Here is a 21,609-nt window from a genome sequence, read left to right as displayed (position 1 = left end):
CCGACCCTGTGCTGGGACCCAATGGTAAGGACATGACCATTTGGACCTCTCTGGTTCCCCTTGCGCTTCAGATCTACATCCTTTGCCACTGTCCCACCAATGCGCATAATGGCACCACTCATGCCTCCCTCGCTGACGCCCTGTCCTCACTCTAAAGCTACTCTTGTGCCTTCCTGCTTTCAGCTGGTGAGGAGGAGGTCCCTGAAGCTGAGAGTGCCAGTCCCTCGGAAGAGGAGGACCAAGAGGAAGGCGGCACATCGGGGGAACCCTCATCCGCGCCAGGGGATGGCAATGGAGGGGACACGTCTTGCCTGGAGGAGAGCCAGGGGGAAGTGTTGCAGGTGGGTGTAGCTCCTGGGCCCAGTGGCGTCCAGGCACGCGGGAAGGGTCGGGCAGCACGGCTGCCTTCTCCCCAGAGGGGGGAAGTGTTGCAGGGGAGGGCAGTTCCTGGGCCCAGTGGCGTCCAGGCACGCGGGAAGGGTCGGGCAGCACGGCTGCCTTCTCCCCAGAGGGCGGAAGTGTTGCAGGGGAGGGCAGTTGCTGGGCCCAGTGGCGTCCAGGTACGCAGGAAGGGTCGGGCAGCTCGGCGGCCTTCTCCCCAGAGGGAGAGTCCGCCCTCCAGTCCGGAGACGGTCCTCGCCCAGGAGGTGCGCCTCCTTGATGAAATGTCCGCGGCCTCGGAGCGGCGCCACAACGAGTTCATGGGGGTTGTGGGACAGTTGCCTCAGGCCATTGAGTCCCTGGCTCATAGTGTGGCCAATTTTGGGGACTCACAGGCCAGGGGTGTCGAGCAACTCGCAGCAGCACAGACCAGGGGTGTCGACCAACTCGCGGCAGCACAGGACGCGAGTCGCGAGTTCATGAGTGGTGCCGTCCAGACACTGGCTGATCTGATGCGGGCACAGACCAGGGCAGTTCGCGCACTCACTTCTGCCACACTCGCTGTGTCACGGAAGCATCGCCAGGGCACCCGCCGCCCTGCTGCAGCACAGCGGTCTGGCCTTCACCAGATTGCTGCGCTTGCTGCAGTGCCAGCCCGGCCGAGTGCCAGTGTCTCTGGCGACCAGCGAGCGCCTGGCATCAGCCAGCTTGCCCCCATTGCTGCAGCCGCCACTGCCACTCCCCCAGCCAAGGTGCGACGAGCTGCTGGAGAGACTGATGCTGGCCAGCCACAGCTGCAGCAGTCAGCAGCCGGCCCCTCCAGGGCCGGACCTCGCCTAGGCCGACCCCCAAGGGCATCTGCCGTCATGCATTGTGCCCCTCAGGAGCCTTCCCCCAGCCTTGCAACACCCACAGGGCCCAGGTTGAGGCGGAGCAACAGGTCGGGCAGGGGCCGGAGAAGCCTGCACAAGGTTTCGCCCTCTCGGCACACCAAGTAGAGTGTGTTACCAAGTAGAGTGTGTTGCCAACTGTTTTTTTTATATGGGGGTGTTTGTGTTCTGGAGGGGGGGGGCTTATTTTGGTAAGGCCGAAGATGAAGGCAAATGTTTTTTTATATGGGGGTGCTTGTGTTCTGGAGGGGGGGGGCTTATTTTGGTAAGGCCGAGGATGAAGGCCAATTGGATGGACGATTTTTGTTATTCCTCCCCAGGTTGTGGGAGTGAGATATGTTTTTGACTGTCTTTTGGGGGTCTTGTCTGTTTTTCTGTTTCATGTGGGAAGGGCCCTGAGTTTGTTAAATAAAGCTTTTTATTTATTCAGCTTGTCCAGGTGTCATGTTTCAAGTGGTTGTTGCGTTAACCGGCTGAGGGCTTGCAGAGCGGCTGCATTCAGGTGCGTTCATTGCCACAAGCCATTCCCTGACAGGGGGCCTAGAAGTGTCGTTCAATAAGCCGCCGGCGGACGGCCCTTGGACCTTGTGGCTCCCTCCTGGGCTGGTACTCCTCCTCCTCCTCCTCATGGTCCTCCTGCTCGTCCTCCTGAGGTGGTGGTCCAACGCGAGGTGGCAGTGCCTGAGTCCTGCGGATAGCCAGGTTGTGCAGCATGCAGCAAACGACGACGAACTGGGAGACTCTATCCAGCGAATACTGTAGAGATCCGCCGGAACGATCCAGGCAGCGGAACCGTTGCTTGAGGACACCAATCGTTTGCTCTATGATGTTCCTTGTGGCTCGATGGCTTTCGTTGTATGCCTCCTCCGCAGGGGTCCTGGGCGCGCGGAGCGGGGTCATGAGCCATGTACACAAAGGGTAGCCCTTGTCCCCAATAAGCCATCCCCTTGGTGGAGGCTGTGCCTCGAACATGTCAGCCACAGTAGTCTGGCGCAGGATAAATGCATCGTGGCTGCTTCCTGGAAAGCGGGCATTGACAGCTAGGATGCGCTGCCTGTGGTCACACACCAGCTGTACATTGAGGGAATGTTAGCCCTTCCGGTTGCGGTAATCCTCGGCACTGTCAATAGGTGCCCGCATAGCCACATGCGTGCAGTCAATGGCACCCTGCACCATGGGGAAGTCGGCGATCCTGGCAAATCCGACTGCACGCTGCTCCTGCCTCTCTAGGGTCATGGGGAAGGAGATGAATTGGTGTCTCCTTGCGAAAAGGGCATCGGTGACCTGCCGGATGCAGCGATGCACGGCGAACTGGGAGATGTTCGCTATGTCCCCAGCAGCGGCTTGGAAGGAGCCGCTTGCATAAAAGTTCAGAGCCACCGTGACCTTCACTTCCACCGACAGAGACGTCCTGCACATCAGCTGTGGACGCAGATCTCTGTGAAGCAGCTGGCAGATCTCTGCAACCACCTCCCTTCTGAAGCGCAGCCTCTTAACACAATGCGCGGCAGTCATGGTGAGATAGGACACCTGCTGCCGGTATTCCCTGAGTGGGTAAGGCCTACGTTGCCGACGCCTGATGGCCCCTCTGCGTCTAGGCATGGCTGGCCCTCTCACACAGCGTCTGCAAGCCCTTCGCACATAATGCTGGAACTGAGGGTTGGAACCCCATGCAGCCCCCATAATAAACTTGCAAACAGTGAAATCACAATGAGTCAAATTTCAAAGCTCTGGCCAGAAGCCAAAAATACCTCTCCTATGTTGTCCCAAATCAGTAAGGTCTGTTCCTTGGTCTCTGTCCAGAAATCCAAAGCACTAAAGTCATTGCAGCAAAATGGCTGGCCTTTATAGTTCAGTGTAAGTGACCTTTAATTAGCGCTCCCCGAGGCCCACAGGGCCTCTGCTGCGTTCCACTTCACAGTTCTTAACAGCGCCATGCCCACATTGGGCGGGCGCCACTGAATTTCCGGTTTGGGGCGCACAAACAGCGTTGCACGACGAAATGACGTCATAAGCTGCGCGCGCAGCTGAGCGGGCACAAACACTTTGCGTCGGCGCTAAATGTCAACTGAAGTTGGGCGTAGGCGCAGATCGGCCTGCGCCCGGGCACTAAGTGCCTAGCGCTGGAAATCTACCCCTCTTATGGCGTTAACGGCTGGCGAACGCAACTGAATTTCTAGGCCTAGTTCTCAATTGATTTTCTCACCAAATGCCTGTTCAATTCCTTCTTAAAGTTGTTGATGTTATCAACCTTAGACACCTCCCTGGACATTCCCTTCCAAACTGATATGCTCGAACATATTAACATCGAGAGGGAGGAGGTATTGGCGGTTTTAGCTGGCCTAAAAATGGATAAATCCCCAGGCCCGGATGAAATGTACCCCAGGCTGCTGTGTGAGGCAAAGGAGGAGATTGCGGGGGCTCTAACACATATATTCAGGACCTCTCTGGCCACAGGGGATGTGCCAGAGGACTGGAGAACCGCTAATGTAGTACCATTATTCAAGAAGGGTAGTAGGGAAAAACCGGGGAACTACAGGCCAGTGAGCCTAACATCAGTGGTAGGAAAATTACTGGAAAAAATCCTGAGGGACAAAATTTGTCTCCACTTGGAGAGGCAAGGATTAATCAGGGATAGTCAACATGGCTTTGTCAAGGGAAGATCATGTCTGACTAATTTGATTGAATTTTTTGAGGGGGTGACTAGGTGTGTGGATGAGGGTAACGCAGTGGATGTGGTATACATGGATTTCAGTAAGGCCTTCGATAAAGTCCCGCACAGGAGACTGGTCAAGAAGGTAAGAGCCCATGGAATCCAGGGTGCCTTGGCACATTGGATACAAAACTGGCTTAGTGGCAGAAGGCAGAGGGTGATGGTCGAAGGTTGTTTTTGTGACTGGAAACCTGTGGCCAGTGGGGTACCACAGGGATCGGTGCTGGGTCCCTTGCTGTTTGTGGTCTACATTAATGACTTGGATATGAATGTAAAGGGTATGATCAGTAAATTCGCGGATGATACTAAAATTGGTAGGGTGGTAAATAGCGAGGAGGGTAGCCTCAGTCTGCAGAACGATATAGATGGGTTGGTCAGATGGGCGGAACAGTGGCAAATGGAATTTAACCCGGAAAAGTGCGAGGTGATGCACTTTGGGGGGTCTAACAAGGCAAGGGAATACACAATGAAGGGAAAGACCCTAGGCAAGACGGAGGGTCAGAGGGATCTGGGTGTGCAGGTACACAGATCCCTGAAGGCGGCGGAACAGGTGGATAAGGTGGTAAAAAAGGCATATGGGATACTTGCCTTCATTAGCCGAGGCATAGAATATAAGAGCAAGGAGGTTATGATGGAGCTGTATAAAACACTGGTTAGGCCACAGCTGGAATACTGTGTGCAGTTCTGGTCGCCACACTACAGGAAAGATGTGATCGCGTTAGAGAGGGTGCAGAGGAGGTTCACCAGGATGTTACCAGGGCTGGAGCGCTTCAGCTATGAAGAGAGACTGGGCAGATTGGGTTTGTTTTCCTTGGAGCAGAGGAGGCTGAGGGGGGACATGATTGAGGTGTACAAAATTGTGAGGGGCATAGATAGGATGGATGCTGAGGAGCTTTTCCCCTTAGTAGAGGGGTCAATAACTAGGGGGCATAGATTCAAGGTAAAGGGCGGGAGGTTTAGAGGGGATTTGAGAAAGAACTTTTTCACCCAGAGGGTGGTTGGAGTCTGGAACTCACTGCCTGAAAGGGTTGTGGAGGCAGAAACCCTCACAACATTTAAGAAGCATTTGGATGAGCATTTGAAATGCCATAGCATACAAGGCTACGGGCCAAATGCTGGAATATGGGATTAGATTAGACAGGGCTTGATGGCCGGCATGGACACGATGGGCCGAAGGGCCTCTATCCGTGCTGTATTACTCTATGACTCTATGACTCTAAACAGTCACCACCCTTTTTGTGACGTTGTGTTCTTGTCTTAATTTGAAATCAGTTGACTTATTTGTATTTTTGCTACAGAAGATAATTCAGAAACCTTTCACAATATAAATTGATCCAATTCCAAGTTGTGTTCTGCTGTGCCCATCCACTGACTCAACAGTCGCAATTCAACTGAGACGGGAGCCTGGGTTATGGGCAGCCTCCAGGCTCAAACTCGCAGCTCCGCTGGGTTTGGTGAGTTAGACGTACAGCTACCCAACTTATTACAACCCCTAAAATGATCAGCTGGTTGCAAATTTCAGCCCACTGGAAAGACAGTGGGTAGATTACACACAACGATCCCACACACTCACCAGCTGGAACCACTTTAAACTCTGAGAACAGCGAGTGGTGAACAAAAAGAAAATGAGGCAAGACGGGGAGAGAGGGAGAAAATGAGTCAGTTTTTTCCAGTTAGAGACAGCATTGCATCTTAAATTAAATACATTTTTGACAAAGGTTTGAATGGTCACATGCAGACATGGAGTTTGGTGTTTTCCCAACACCTGTGGAGCTGGTTACTATAAATGACTTGTGTCCCTTGCAGGCCTTATTTAGCCTTGAGGCCACCATGAGAGTTTTTAAAAAATTCTTTCAGGGGATGTGGGCATCGCTGGCAAGGCCAGCATTTATTGCCCATCCCTAATTGCCCTTGAGAAGTTAGTGGTGAGCCGCCTTCATGAACTGCTGTACTCTGTGTGGTGAAGGTACTCCCACAGTGCTGTTAGGGAGGGAATTCCAGGATTTTGACACAGCAACGATGAAGGAACATCGATATATTTCCAAGTCAGGACGGTGTGTGACTTGGAGGGGAACTTGCAGGTAGTGGTGTACCCAAGCGCCTGCTGCTCTTGTCCTAGGTGGTAGATGTCACGGGTTTGGGAGGTGCTGTCAAAGAAGCCTTGACGAGTTGCTGCAGTGCATCTTGTAGATGGTAAACACTGCAGCCACGGTACGCCGGTGGTGGAGGGAGTGAATGTTTAAGGTGGTGGATGGGGTGCCAATCAAGTGTGCTGCTTTGTCCTGGATGGTGTTGAGCTTTTTGAGTGTTGTTGGAGCTGCACTCATCCAGGCAAGTGGAGAGTATTCCATCACTTGTGCCTTGTAGATGGTGGAAAGGCTTTGGGGATTCAGGAGAGGAGTCACTCACTGCAGAATACCCAGCCCCAGAGGGTTGTGGATGCTCAAGTCAAGTATATTCAAGACTGAGATCGATAGATTTTTGGGCACTAAGGGAGTCAACGAATATGGGGATAGGGCGGGAAAGTGGAGTTGATATAGAAGTTCAGCCATGATGTTATTGACTGGAGCAGGCTCGAGGGGTCTTATGGCCTACTCCTGCTCCTAGTTCTTATGTTCTTATGTTCTGTATTATTGATACTACTATGGCCAGTTCTCTTCTGAACTTTTCTCTCTTATTCCGCCAAAGCATACAATACATTCTTCCTCGATGGGTTGAAACTGAGACTCATTGCACTGATGCACTATCAACAACACCAAAGACTACGAGTTGAACTTATACGAAGTAGGCTTTTATTGACTAAGAACTGGAGCATGCCTCTGCTAGTGGATCCATCCTAAGAGCTCCCGGGGGAAGGGTGGTGAGTCACCTTTATACCCGGGCTTAGGGGTGGAGCCAGGGGCGGAGACATGCCCGGACCTGTACAGAGTTAACAGTGGTTTACCACATGCACCATCTCTCCCTCCAACGCATTCTTGCTAGGGCCTGAAAGCCGAGGAGCTCCTGATCTCCGTCAGTTTTCCCTCACTCTTACACTGCACAGGCTTTTAAAGCTTGGGGGTCATTCAATAGATAAAACTTGGTCCATTTGATCTTCTGGACTGGTTTTGATCGCCTGAAGGGGTCAGAGAGGAATTTTCCTGAGTTTTTTCCCTTATTGACCGTTTTTGGGCTTTTTCTCTTTTTCTTTTGCCTCTCCCAGGACATTACGTGGTTGCAGGGGGTGGGGCTAGGGGAACTGTCTAGTCATGATTGTCCGGCCATCATGGTGCGGGGCAGGATTGATGGACCAGCTGGTCGTTTCCTGCCCATCAATTTAGCATGCTTGTAATATTACTTCTTGATTTATGTTGTCTTCTCTCTTACTTCACCTTGGTTTTCTCAATTTAAGAAAGATAATAGACTACAGCACCAGATCCCTTTAGTCCCAAGTTTTTTCTACGTACACAGACACGCTCAGTCCTAGGTATCTTACCACATTGGTGTTTTGTTCTTCCGCGACTGTGCCCCTACATCTGTGTTGCCTGTGCTGTCGCCTCAGGGTACAAGTAATTAGAACAAATGTGACAACAAGGAGGAGGAGCAATACTCCAACGATTGCTCCCAATAATCCCATTTCCATAGAGGTGTACTTCCTGCTTTCTTTGGGACGTCCGGATGGAACTGCAGTTTAACAGGAAAAACAGACATTGGATCACATACATTGATAAAGGAGTTTGATGGCCTGGGAGCAATGCTGGAGCTCCTTAGGGAACATCTTGTGTTTTTTATTGCTTGCAAGCAAAATAATACCCTATGGTGAATTGCTGTAGATGTAAAGTCCTCACTGCTCATAGGGGTAAATTTTCATCTCGGCCCGTTTTTGGGGCCAGACTCAGCACTGAGAAGGCAGAGCGCACCCAAAGTCAGAGGACGAAAGATCATTAGAAATTGCTCCTCGGGTCTCAGCTACAGGCAGCTCGCCCAAGGGAAGAATTCAATTTCAGGCCACCTGCTTCGTCAGCGGTGGTCCTTAGATAAGTCCCAGGGGGAGGGGTGGGGAGGGAGCCGATCGTGACCGGCAGACGTACTGTGGAGCCAGGATGATCACTCCTCATTAAAACTAAAAAGAAAATTATTTTTACCTACCGTTTTGGTGGCGGCCATTTGCGATGGCACATGAACGCCTGGAAAACCGGAGCACAGCCGGCCCAGCACCGCTGAGGGCAGCCTAATTTGGCACAGGGGTCCTTCAGCAGGCGTTCGGCCCCTAATTAACAAATGTAAGGGCCTAAGGCTTGTTTTAGGTGGCCCCCCAAAACGCCTGTAAAAAATGGGCTTGACGAATTTAGCAGTGGGCCGAACACCTGTGCAGATTGGGTGCGGGCTGTCCACTGCTAAATTGGTCAGCATAGTGCCTGTTTTACACCCAAAACATAGGCACAATGCACACCAATTTCTACCCCATAGATTATTAATGGCAATCAAGTCTGTAGTGCACTTTGGGGGATATATAAATACATTCTATGAAGATCCCTCTTGAGTTGTCCAATCAGACTAGATGTGAATTATTGCATTCTAAGCTTTCTTATAACAATAATAACAATACTTATCACATCTCAAAACATTTGATGCTATGAAATGCAGGGACTGTTGATAATGTAAGCAAATGTGACCCACACTCAGCAATTAAATAATTTTTCATAATGTGGATTACAGGAGATCTCCCTGCTCTTCATCAAATATTCCCGTGGAATCTTTTATATCTACCTGAGCTGGCGGATAGGTCCTCAGTTTAACATCTCGTGCAAAGATTGGCATCCCCAACAGTGCAGCATTTCCTGAGTACTGCACGGGACTGTCAGCCGAAGTCATGACCTCAAGTCCTAGCATGATTCAATGATGGCCTTACCACTCCTACTAGGAGATTGTGGCCAGAGATCATAGGCTTATTTCTGTAAGAGCCACCCACCCTCTAGTCCTCCCTTCCACATGTATTATATAGACTGTGAGCTACATAACTATTTGCTCTGGAATAGTGGGAGGGGAGTAGGAGGTATTCCAAGCAGCCCTGTCTATAGCTGACACATGAAGTGTTTATTTATTGAGGGAAATACATGTTTGTGATTCCACTGATTACAAACGATTTTCTGGTTGGGTGGGAGGAACATAAAAACTGACTGTAAAAACTTTTATAGATATGTGAAGAGAAAAAGATTGGTGAAGTCAAGCGTAGGTCCCTTGCAGTCAGAATCAGGGGAATTTATAATGGGAAACAAAGAAATGGCAGACCAATTAAATACATACTTTGGTTCTGTCTTCACAAAGGAGGACACAAATAACCCCCCAAAGATGTCGGGGAACATAAGGTCTAATGAAAGGGAGGAACTGATAGAAATCAGTATTTGTAGGGAAATGGTGTTAGGGAAATTGATGGGATTGAAGGCCAATAAATCCCCAGGGCCTGATAATCTACATCCTAGGGTACTTAAGGAAGTGGCCCTAGAAATAATAGATGCATTGCTGGTCATCTTCCAAAATTCGATAGACTCTGGAACAGTACCCATGGATTGGCGGGCAGCTAATGTTACCCCACTGTTCAAAAAGGGTGGTAAAGAGAAAACGGGGAATTACAGACCGGTAAGCCTGACATCGGTAGTGGGGAAAATGCTAGCGTCCATTATAAAGGATGTAATAGCAGAGCACGTGGAAAAAAGTGACCGGATCGGACAAAGTCAACATGGATTTACAAAAGGTAAATCGTGCTTGACTAATCTACTGGAATTTTTTGAGGATGTAACTGGTAAAATAGATAAGGGAGAACCAGTGGATGTGGTGTATTTGGACTTTCAGAAGGCTTTCGATAAGGTCCCACATAAGAGATTCGCGTGTAAAATTAAGGCACATGGGATTGAGGGCAAGGTATTGACTTGGATAGAGAACTGGTTGGCAGACAGAAAGCAAAGAGTTGGAATAAACGGGTCTTTTTCCGAGTGGCAGGCAGTGACTAGTGGGGTACCGCAGGGATCGGTCCTTGGACTCCAGCTATTCACAATATATATTAATGATCTGGACGAGGGAACTAGATGTAATACAGGAAACTTTGTTATATCCGGCACCGATGGGACCGAGCTGTTGCCGATCTATCAAAACTGCCGGACATACAAAGTTAATGTTGAAGCATACAGAGGTTTTCATCTCCGTATCTGACAACAAACACAGCTTGTAAACAGTCAGCCCGTACCTTGGAAGCACCTCTGTAGCTTAGCAACAGCTTCAGAGAGACTTTCCAGAGCCCAACTGTTGAAAACAAAGCCACGAGAAGAAAAAAAACCTAACAAAACGGCTCCTGATTTCTGCCGGTAGATCGAGGTTTCCGGACATACAACCTCCGGATAAACCAAAGTTTCCTGTATCTCCAAGTTTGCAGACGACACAAAGCTGGGTGGGCGTGTGTGCTGTGAGGAGGATGCCGAGAAACTCCAGTATGATTTGGACAGGTTGGGTGATTGGGCAGAAGCATGGCAGATGCAATATAACGTGGATAAATGTGAGGTTATCCACTTTGGTGGCAAAAACAGGAAGGCAGATTATTATCTGAATGGCAATAGATTGGGAGAAGGGGAAGTGCAACGAGACCTGGGCGTCCTTGTGCACCAGTCGCTGAAAGTAAGCATGCAGGTGCAGCAGGCGGTTAAGAAGGCAAATGGTATGTTGGCCTTCGTAGCGAGAGGGTTTGAGTACAGGAACAAGGATGTCTTGCTGCAGTTGTACAGGGCCTTGGTGAGACCACATCTTGAGTATTGTGTGCAGTTTTGGTCGCCTTATCTGAGGAAGGATGTTCTTGCCATGGAAGGAGTGCAGCGAAGGTTCACCAGGCTGATACCTGGGATGGCAGGAATGACGTATGAGGAGAGATTGGGTCGATTGGGCTTGTACTCGCTGGAGTTTAGAAGAATGAGAGGGGATCTCATCGAAACTTATAAAATTCTAACAGGACTAGACAGACTAGATGCAGGAAGGATGTTCCCGATGGTCGGGGAGTCCAGAACCAGGGGTCACAGTCTAAGGATAAGGGGTAAGCCATTTAGGACAGAGATGAGGAGGAATTTCTTCACCCAGAGAGTGGTGAACCTGTGGAATTCTCTACCACAGAAGGCAGTAGAAGCCAATTCATTCATTAAATATATTCAAGAAGGAGTTGGATATCTTTCTTAAGGCTAAAGGGAGCAAGGGATATGGAGAGAAGGCAGGAACAGGGTACTGAATTTGGATGATCAGCCATGATCTCGTTGAATGGTGGAGCAGGCTCGAGGGGCCGAATGGCCTACTCCTGCTCCTATCTTCTATGTTTCTATGTTATCCCAGCTTTGGGAGCTTTGAATTGGTGCCTCTCCCTGGTAAGACTGATCTCTCTCGCCCTGTCTGTTATCGCCGATCTCTTCCTTCTCCCCCCGTCCCAGTTTGATGTAACCAGCCCCTCTCTCATTTAAGAAATCTCTCGCTCTCTTTCTGCTCCCCTGATGTAACTGCTTTTTCTCGCCTTCTCTTCCTCTATCTCTCTTTCTCCCTCTAGAGTGATTCCGCAAACCAGCGCTCCCAGCGAGAAGCCTCAGTCGCAGAGTGCAGATTGCCTGTACACTCTGATTTTCGGAGCACAGGAACATGCAACCACTCCCTTCTTTCTCTCTCTCGTTCATTCTCTCACTTTCCTTGTTGCTGAAAGAATTAGTCATTTTCTGGAGGATTTTAACTCAAATCCATCTATCCTGTCACCAGCCACTGACTAATCTCCAGTTATTGCAACATCCTAGTCACCAGCTCCTGAAAACACGTGACCATTACCATCCTGTCCTCTCACACAGCAGTTCAGGAGCAGCCACCAGGTTGGAGATTACCCTCTTTAAATAACAACAGAAAACACTGGAAAAGCTCAGCAGGCCAGGCAGCATCCGTGGAGAGAGAAACAGAGTTAACGTTTCAGGTCGAAGACCTTTCGTCAGAACTGGAAAAAAGCAGGAAAAGGAACAGATTTTGAAGCAAGTTTAAGGGCTGGGAAATGGAGGAGGGGATGAAAGAACAAAAGGGAAGGTCTGTGATAGGATGGAAGGCAGGAGAAGTAAAGAGGCATTAGGAGATATTCGAGGCAAGAGGAGATGGTAATAGGACAGGTTAAGAAACAAAGGATGGCTCTAGATGGAGTGTGAATTGCGCTGGCAGAATGAAAGACAGCTCTTTAAATAGCTGTGTTAAGGATTCAGGCCCACCCTGAAGCTCAGTGTAATAATTTCCTCTGCTGAGGCCCTCCGTGCTGCCGAGGGAAACACTGAAATCATTTACATGTTTTGGAAAATCCAATTAATCAACAAAATCTTTTGAATTCCATGTGTCCTTTCTTTCAATAAGCACCTTCCTTTCCTGAATCCTTCAAAGAACAAATAAGCAGTGAAGAATATAATACACACAAGATCTGCTATTACTCGTAATACAGAGGCCAATGATCTGATGTTAAGCACCTGAAGTCTGTCGTGGCCTCAGGGCCTGCTTCACACCTGACGCACACTGCACGTGCCTCTGTGTTGGAGCAGCACGTAGCGCACTGGGAGCTTCAGCACAAACTGTACAAGACTCATTGTAGCCCGATTTGTAAACTGCTTAGAGGTCCTCCTGTTATGTGACTGAGCGACAGTCCAAACACACAGCACTCACTTCAGACAGGGGCTTTAAGGTAAGCCTGCCGAAATATGATTTGTTGATTCCTGGGTGGCCCTCTGTTCCCTATACCATACATGGGCTGCTATTCCCTATAATATACACAGGGGCTGCTATTCTATTATAATATACACGGGCTGCTATTCTCTATAATATATACAGGGGCTGGTATTCTCTATAATATACACAGGGGCTGCTATTCTCTATAATATACACAGGGGCTGCTATTTTCTTTAATATACACAGGAGCTGCTATTCCCTATATAATATACACAGGAGCTGTTATTCTCTAATATACACAGGGGCTGCTATTCTCTATAATATACACCGGGGCTGCTATTCTCTATAATATACACAGGGGCTGCTATTTTCTTTAATATACACAGGAGCTGCTATTCCCTATAATATACACAGGGGCTGCTATTCTCTATAATATACACAGGGGCTGCTATTCTCTATAATATACACCGGGGCTGCTATTCTCTATAATATACACAGGGGCTGCTATTCTCTATAATATACACAGGGGCTGCTATTCTCTATAATATACACAGGGGCTGCTATTCTCTATAATATACACAGGAGCCGCTATTCTCTATAATATACACAGGAGCCGCTATTCTCTATAATATACACAGGAGCTGCTATTCTCTATAATATACACAGGGGCTGTTATTCCCTATAATATACACAGGGGCTGCTATTCTCTATAATATACACAGGGGCTGCTATTCTCTATAACATACACAGGAGCTGTTATTCCCCAATATACACAGGGGCTGCTATTCCCTATAATATACACAGGAGTTGTTATTCTCTAATATACACCGGGGCTGCTATTATCTATAAAATACACAGGGGCTGCTATTATCTATAAAATACACAGGAGCTGTTATTCCCTATAAAATACACAGGGGCTGCTATTCTCTATAATATACACAGGAGCCGCTATTCTCTGTAATATACACAGGGGCTGCTATTCTCTATAATATACACAGGAGCTGCTATTCTCTATAATATACACAGGAGCTGCTATTCTCTATAATATACACTGGGGTGTTATTGTCTAATATACACAGGGGTTGCTAGTCCCTATAATATACACAGGAGTTTAATATACACCGGAGCTGCTATTTTCTATACTATACACAGGGGCTGCTATTCCCTTTAATACACAGAGTCTGCTCTGGTACAGATGTACCCCATCAAGAGACAGCACCTCAGGACGGGCTATTATCTTATAAAACTATGTAGCCCCACTTTGGGATGCACATATTTGCTGGCTGCTCTAACACTTCAAGCCACTTTGTCACAAGCACCAGCTGTGAGTAAGATCACATCATCCCCAATACTGTTACCTCGGGGAATGGGAGCTCAGGTGTAGAGCTGGAACTGGCACAGGCACAATGGACCAACCCGCACCCATTCATGATTTCTTTTACAGCAGTAACCTCTGTTGGTTTGTGGTGCGATTGCCATCAATGGTATGGCACATTATTTGGTGAAACATGACCACCTGCAACAAATCATGTGAGTTTCTCCGCTTACGGCACATAGCAAGATTTGCCACAATTTCACATACAAGTTCCATTGAAAGAATTTCTGAGCAATAACAGATCACTCATCAATTAGTCTGCGACAGACCCAGACATGAGGTGAGGAAAACCCCCAGCGGTGGAGAGCTTTGGGCACCATAGGTCCAAAGTCACCTGTTCCTCCCGAGCATGCTACACTCACCACATCATGTCTGATTTGGGATTATTACCAGGCTAACACTGCTGTGGTGTAATCGATGGGGTAGGAGAGGTTTATATTTTTGTTGATGGGCCTACCTGGCTGGCTTGAGTGTAGAACCTCAACGTTGACCCTGGTGCTGATCATGTCCCCCGATTCATTGTCGGATCCAACAATCTGTGCACATAGGTCAAAACCAAAGTTTAGTATCGTTTTTTTGGAATGAGTTATGAAAAGGGTTTGAGAGAGTAAATGGCAAAAGATTCCTTCCACTGGGCAGTGAATCAGTGATAAAAAAGCACAAACTCAGGACAGCACATAAAGAGGGAGCAGAGAAAGAATGTTTCACACAAAGGGTTATTAGAACACGGGAACCATTCCACAAGGGGCCGTTGAGGGCAAGTCAGTTACAGCATTGAAGGGAATTAGAGAAACACTTGAAGGGAAAACATTAAATCGGGGAAGTAGTGGCGAGCCTTCCTCTTGAACCTCTGGTAACGGGTTAGCAAGTGGCTTGCTGGGCCACTTCAGAGTGTAGTTTAGAGTCAACATTGGTGTGGGACTGGAGTCACATATAGACCAGATTGGGTAAGGTTGGAGGGTTTCCTTCCCTGAAGGACATTAGTGAACCAGTTGGGTTTTTACGACAATCCAACAGCTTCATGGTCATTTTTACTGATACCAGCTTTTTATTTCCAAATTTGTTAAAACTAAATTCAAATTCTCAAACTGCCACAGTGGGATCTGGACTCATGCTCTCTGGATTACTAGTCTAGGCATCCGGATTACTATTCCCGGCATCCGGATTACTAGTCCAGCCATCTGGATTATTAGTCCAGACATCTGGATTACTCGTCCAGTATCATAACCGCTACACTATCGTACCCTACAGCACGGGTTAACTACAGAGTAAAAGCTCATTTCATCCTAACTCTTGCTCCCCCCATGAATATAAAGCCAGGCTCCACCCTTACCTGCAGCGTGTACTTCGCATGTGCGCGCAGTCGATCAGTTCGAGCAAGTAGGAGCCCTTCCTGTGTGACCTGGAACAGCTGTGTGTGCTTGGACTGATGTGTCAGGGTGTAGACAAGGTTCGGATTTCTGCCCTGGGGCAACAAAAGGGCACAAGGTCAGTCAGAAACATTCACATCAATCTAGAACACTCGAACTTTCTCACTGTTGCCTATATCCCCTTTTCTTTGCATTCCATGATCCACTCATTTAACCTGAGGGGGTATATCCTGAGCTGTGAACTTCTCTGGCCACGGTCCTGATGGGATGATAGATCCTTGGTGAAGTATCTCAGCATTGAAATGGGTCAGAGACACAAGATCATATGTCCATGGTGAAGTATCTCACCATTGGAATAGGTCAAGGTGATAGGTCCATGGTGAAGTATCTCAGCATTGAAATGGGTCAAGGTGATAGGTCCATGGTGAAGTATCTCAGCATTGGAATGGGTCAGGGTGATAGGTCCATGGTGAAGTATCTCGGTATTGGAATAGGTCAAGGTGATAGGTCCATGGTGAAGTATCTCGGTATTGAAATGGGTCAAGGTGATAGGTCCATGGTGAAGTATCTCAGCATTGGAATGGGTCAGGGTGATAGGTCCATGGTGAAGTATCTCACCATTGAAATGGGTCAAGGTGATAGGTCCATGGTGAAGTATCTCACCATTGGAATGGGTCAAGGTGATAGGTCCATGGTGAAGTAACTCACCATTGAAATGTGTCAAGGTGATAGGTCCATGGTGAAGTATCTCAGTATTGAAATGGGTCAAGGTGATAGGTCCATGGTGAAGTATCTCGGTATTGCAATGGGTCAGGGTGATAGGTCCATGGTGAAGTATCTCACCATTGAAATGGGTCAGGGTGATAGGTCCATGGTGAAGTATCTCAGCATTGAAATGGGTCAGGGTGATAGGTCCATGGTGAAGTATCTCGGTATTGCAATGGGTCAGGGTGATGGGATGATAGGTCCATTTCTTATTCAAATATTTATCTACTTCCCCTTTTAAAACCTATTCTGGATTCTGCTTCCATTGTTTTCCATGTCCCAATAACTCTCAGCATAAAAGAAAGTTCTTCTAAACTCTTCCTTCATTCTTTTGGTAAATTGATGCCCTCTAGTTACTGACTCACCCACCAATGAAAATAGCTATTCCCGGTTTACCTCATCAAAACCTCTCATATTTTTCAAGGCGATAGATCTCCTCTTAACCTTCTCTGTTTTAATGAAAAGAGCCCCAGTTTCTCTAGTCTCCCCTCATAACTGAAGCCTCTCATTTCTCAACTGAAAAAAACTGTACTTCTGCAATAATCAGAGGAACTAGCTTCTCTGTATCTGCTCCATCAAATCCTTTTATCATTTCAAACACCTGGATCAGATCACCCAACCATCTGAACTTCAGGGAATATAAGCTAAGTTTAAGCAAGCTGTCCTCATAATTTAACCCTTTAAGCCCTGGTATTCTGGTGAATTTGCTCTGAACCCCACTCTATGACCAATTGATCTTTCCTGAGCTGCAGAGCCCAAAACTGAACAAAGTACTCCAGAAAAAGTGGAAAAATTGTAGGGCTCTGGTGAAAGGGCAGGGAAATGTGACTAAATGGATAGCTCTTTCAAAGAGGCGTCACAGGCACGATGGGCCGAACGGCCTCCTTCTGTGATCCTATGATTCTGTGAGATGGAGTCTGATCAAGGCTCTGTAAAACTGAAGCATCATTTCCTCCCCTATTGTATTCCAGCCCCCTTGAGAGAAATGTTGGCCAGGAGACTGTGAGAACTCCCCTGCTCTCTTCTCCGACATCTTTCACATCCACCCTAGCAGGCAGAGGCCACTTCGGTTTAACGTCTCATCTGAAGGTCAGCAGCCCCGCCAGTGGGAGAGGAACGGTACGGCGGAAGAAATACAAAAAATAAACGTATCATTTAACTCACGTTTTTGAAATCTTGGTCCACCGCTTCCACCAGTAAGGGTTTATTGCCATAAGTGACTACCAGGCCAAGGGGGTTTGGTTGCTCTTGAACGAATCCCTCGTACTCGGTGCTGTTAAATCGCGGCTGATAGCGATTCTGGGCCAAGACGTGAATCAGCACCATGGTCACCGTGTATTTACTGGGGTCATCCACCTGGGAGGCCTGGAGAGAAGGACGTCAGGGTAACCCAGCTGTGAACACCAACGTGCCATAGAGGACCTGTCCCTCATATTACTTCCTGCCTGGACTTCACTCTTAAATATTAAATATATTAGCATACGCTTGATCCCTGAGCTTAGTCTGCTGATCTTTACATAGAATTTACAACACAGAAACAGGCCATTTGGCCCAACCTGTCCATGCCGGTGTTTATGCTCCACACGGGCTTCCTCCCACCCTACTTCATCTCACCCTATCAGCATATCCTTCTATTCCTTTCTCCCTTATTTACTTATCCAGCTTCCCCTTAAATGCATCTATGCTATTCGCCTCAACTACTCCACATGGTTGCAAGTTCCACATTCTCTGAGTAAAGAAGTCCTGAATTTCCTATTGAATTTATTGGTGACTATCTTATATGTATGGCCGTGATAGCAAAATACTGCGGATGCTGGAAATCCGAAATAACAACAGGAAACACTGGAAAAACTCAGCAGGCCAGGCAGCATTGGTGGAGAGAGAAACAGAGTTAACGTTTCAGGCCGATGACCTTTCGTCTGACGTTAACTCTGTTTCTCCACCGATGCTGCCTGGCCTGCTGAGTTTTTCCAGCATTTCCTGTTGTTATTTTATATTTATGGCCCCTAGTTTTGGACTCCCTGACAAGTCGAAACATCTTCTCTACGTCTACCCTATCAAACTCCTTCATAATTTAAAAGACCTCTCCTCACTCCACAGCCTTCTCTTTTCTAGAGAAAAGAGCCTCAGCCTGTTCAATCTTTCCTGACAGTTATAACTTCTCAGTTCTGGTATCATCCATGTAAATCTTTTTTGCACCTTCTCTAGTGTTTCCTTGAAGTAAGGGGTTCACAGGTCGAACGCGTGCGCCGGAGAGGCAGCGTGTACGCCTGGAACTTCCGTTTTTTTTCCAGGTTTCTCCGGGAGGGTAAGTCTCCAGCAGCTACGCTTTTAAAAAGCAGTCACAAGGCCTGCTTTTAACAAAGTAAGTGGTGAATTAAGTAAAATTAAAACATTTTTTCCACAGGTTTATTATTTTTAAATATTTTAAAGAAAGGTAAGTTTATTTTTAGCCCCGTTAAAAAGTGTAATTAATTTTTTCAAAAATTTAAATTATTGTTTAAAATAGTTATTTTAATGTAATTTATAGTTATTTTTAAAATGTGATGTTTTAAAAAAATTTATTTGAAGTTTTAGTTAGGTTTTGGGGCCGATTTCTATTCATAGATTTGACAGGTCTTCCTGTCAAATCTATGAATAGAGATTCCCTGCTACGATTGGCTCTCCATGGCCCACGTGATCCCAGGGGACGCTTCGAACTAACTACGCCCCTGGGATACGCAAGCACTGCGCGCCAGCATCTGGAGCAGGCCCAGGATCAGAATCCCACGCGGGCCCACAGCACAGCGGCCGGCGCGCTAGGTAAGTGCAGGTCGGGGGCTTGCACCCGCGGGAAGCCTCCGACCCGAATTTCTGGCCCAAAGGGAACGGAAGTTCCGGTTTCCCGTGCATGCGCAGTGCATGCACGAAACCGGCACTTTCGTTGGCCCTACGTGTGATTACCTAGCGCGTACTTACCCGTGGGGACCCAAATTTCTGGCCCATTATATATTTTTTGTAATATGGAGACCAGAAGTGTGCACAGTGCTCAAAGTGTGGGCTAAAAGTGATACAAGTTTAACAGAACCTCTCTGCTTTTCAAAGCAAGATTAGCCAATGTAATGGTAGGGGTGCCCAGTACAAAAATAAATCAGCCAGGGTTCCTGTTCCTGGTTGCTATCCAGTGACTCCTGAGAGTCGATTGAGGATTTCAGGACAGGTCAGTCTTGACAGTGATGGCACCTGTGGTGGAATATCTGCCAAGGATCGCTGTCTCAGATCACACTTGAAGAAAGGTCGGTTGAGTAACATTCAAGAGGGCCATTAGTGCCCGTGGAGCCAAACCCAACAATGCCTTCAGGACAAGAGGGACATTAAATTCTGGGGGAGGAGGGCGAAAAAGAGGTTTATAACCCATCCATCGGTTATGCAAGGAGGAAGTTTGCAAAGAGATAACACAGAAAGCAAAATTTCCCAATGCATTTGGAAATGTTTTTTGTGCCAGAGGACAGGTTGAGAATGATGACCTGACAGAGCACCTGCCCTTTGGCACGGAGCGACACAGGTCACGGGGGGCAAATAACGTTTAAAAATAAAGGGTCAGCCGGTTTGATCAGCCCTCTGAGAATCATTGCCCTCTGCTAAGATCCACCCCCTGATGGTACAGCTGAGGGAGAAGGGGGCTTTTACGGGTTATTCTGCAGTAGGTACCGCCCAGTATCTGAGACTTGGCCTATTGCAGAATGGCCACCTCACTCATTGTCATACCGATTGGTTTTTTAAAACTATAAATCATGGCTGATTGTGTTTTCTTTACCATGATTGTCAGAGAGAACGAGGGGGTCTGCATGAAGCTCCGGACTGGCCACCTCATCATTAACGCTCCGGTAACATTGTTAACGTCAAACCTGCCATTATCACCACCTGCAGAGGAGAAGCAACAGTGAGACCCCAGCAGCTCTCCCACTGAGACCCCACCCCAGCCCAGCCCTCCCACTGAGACCCCAGCCCAGCCCTCCCACTGAGACCCCAGCCCAGCTCTCCCACTGAGACCCCAGCCCAGCCCTCCCACTGAGACCCCAGCCCAGCCCTCCCACTGAGACCCCAGCCCAGCTCTCCCACTGAGACCCCAGCCCAGCTCTCCCACTGAGACCCCAGCCCAGCCCTCCCACTGAGACCCCAGCCCAGCTCTCCCGCTGAGACCCCAGCCCAGCCCTCCCACTGAGACCTCAACCCAGCACTCCCACTGAGACCCCAACCCAGCACTCCCACTGAGACCCCAGCCCAGCTCTCCCGCTGAGACCCCAGCCCAGCCCTCCCACTGAGACCCCAGCCCAGCTCTCCCGCTGAGACCCCAGCCCAGCCCTCCCACTGAGACCCCAGCCCAGCCCTCCCACTGAGACCCCAGCCCAGCCCTCCCACTGAGACCCCAACCCAGCACTCCCACTGAGACCCCAGCCCAGCTCTCCCACTGAGACCCCAGCCCAGCCCTCCCACTGAGACCCCAGCCCAGCCCTCCCACTGAGACCCCAGCCCAGCCCTCCCACTGAGACCCCAGCCCAGCCCTCCCACTGAGACCCCAACCCAGCCCTCCCACTGAGACCCCAGCCCAGCCCTCCCACTGAGACCCCAACCCAGCACTCCCACTGAGACCCCAGCCCAGCTCTCCCACTGAGACCCCAGCCCAGCCCTCCCACTGAGACCCCAGCCCAGCCCTCCCACTGAGACCCCAGCCCAGCCCTCCCACTGAGACCCCAGCCCAGCTCTCCCACTGAGACCCCAGCCCAGCCCTCCCACTGAGACCCCAACCCAGCTCTCCCACTGAGACCCCAGCCCAGCTCTCCCACTGAGACCTCAACCCAGCTCTCCCACTGAGACCCCAGCCCAGCTCTCCCACTGAGACCCCAGCCCAGCCCTCCCACTGAGACCCCAGCCCAGCTCTCCCACTGAGACCCCAGCCCAGCTCTCCCACTGAGACCCCAGCCCAGCTCTCCCACTGAGACCCCAGCCCAGCTCTCCCACTGAGACCCCAGCCCAGCTCTCCCACTGAGACCCCAGCCCAGCCCTCCCACTGAGACCCCAGCCCAGCTCTCCCACTGAGACCTCAACCCAGCCCTCCCACTGAGACCCCAGCCCAGCCCTCCCACTGAGACCCCAGCCCAGCCCTCCCACTGAGACCCCAGCCCAGCTCTCCCACTGAGACCTCAACCCAGCTCTCCCACTGAGACCCCAGCCCAGCTCTCCCACTGAGACCTCAACCCAGCTCTCCCACTGAGACCCCAGCCCAGCTCTCCCACTGAGACCCCAACCCAGCACTCCCACTGAGACCCCAGCCCAGCTCTCCCACTGAGACCCCAGCCCAGCTCTCCCACTGAGACCCCAGCCCAGCTCTCCCACTGAGACCCCAGCCCAGCCCTCCCACTGAGACCCCAGCCCAGCACTCCC

At 49.2% G+C, this 21,609-nt stretch overlaps 1 protein-coding gene across 4 annotated transcripts in view; it reads right to left on the bottom strand.

Moving 5' to 3' along the window:
* Positions 1 to 21,609, bottom strand: part of LOC147105806 (uncharacterized) — a 62,146-nt gene that overhangs the window by 4,129 nt on the left and 36,408 nt on the right. For all 4 annotated transcript variants that reach the window (XM_086010567.1, XM_086010566.1, XM_086010569.1 and 1 more), the window contains exons 11-16: positions 19,982 to 20,088; positions 17,350 to 17,550; positions 15,384 to 15,515; positions 14,508 to 14,586; positions 7,460 to 7,647; positions 5,558 to 5,578 (exon numbers count right to left, since the gene is read on the bottom strand). In XM_086010567.1, the coding sequence (XP_085866693.1) occupies positions 5,558 to 5,578; positions 7,460 to 7,647; positions 14,508 to 14,586; positions 15,384 to 15,515; positions 17,350 to 17,550; positions 19,982 to 20,088 (728 nt within the window). The remainder of the gene's footprint in view (positions 1 to 5,557; positions 5,579 to 7,459; positions 7,648 to 14,507; positions 14,587 to 15,383; positions 15,516 to 17,349; positions 17,551 to 19,981; positions 20,089 to 21,609) is intronic.

Source organism: Somniosus microcephalus, chromosome 17 (genome assembly GCF_052327205.1).
Source record: "Somniosus microcephalus isolate GS21.2 chromosome 17, FLI_Smic_1.0, whole genome shotgun sequence".
Classification (NCBI taxonomy): domain Eukaryota; kingdom Metazoa; phylum Chordata; class Chondrichthyes; order Squaliformes; family Somniosidae; genus Somniosus; species Somniosus microcephalus.
The sequence above is the reverse complement of the archived record's forward strand: the minus strand, read 5'-3'. Positions and strand labels throughout refer to the sequence as shown.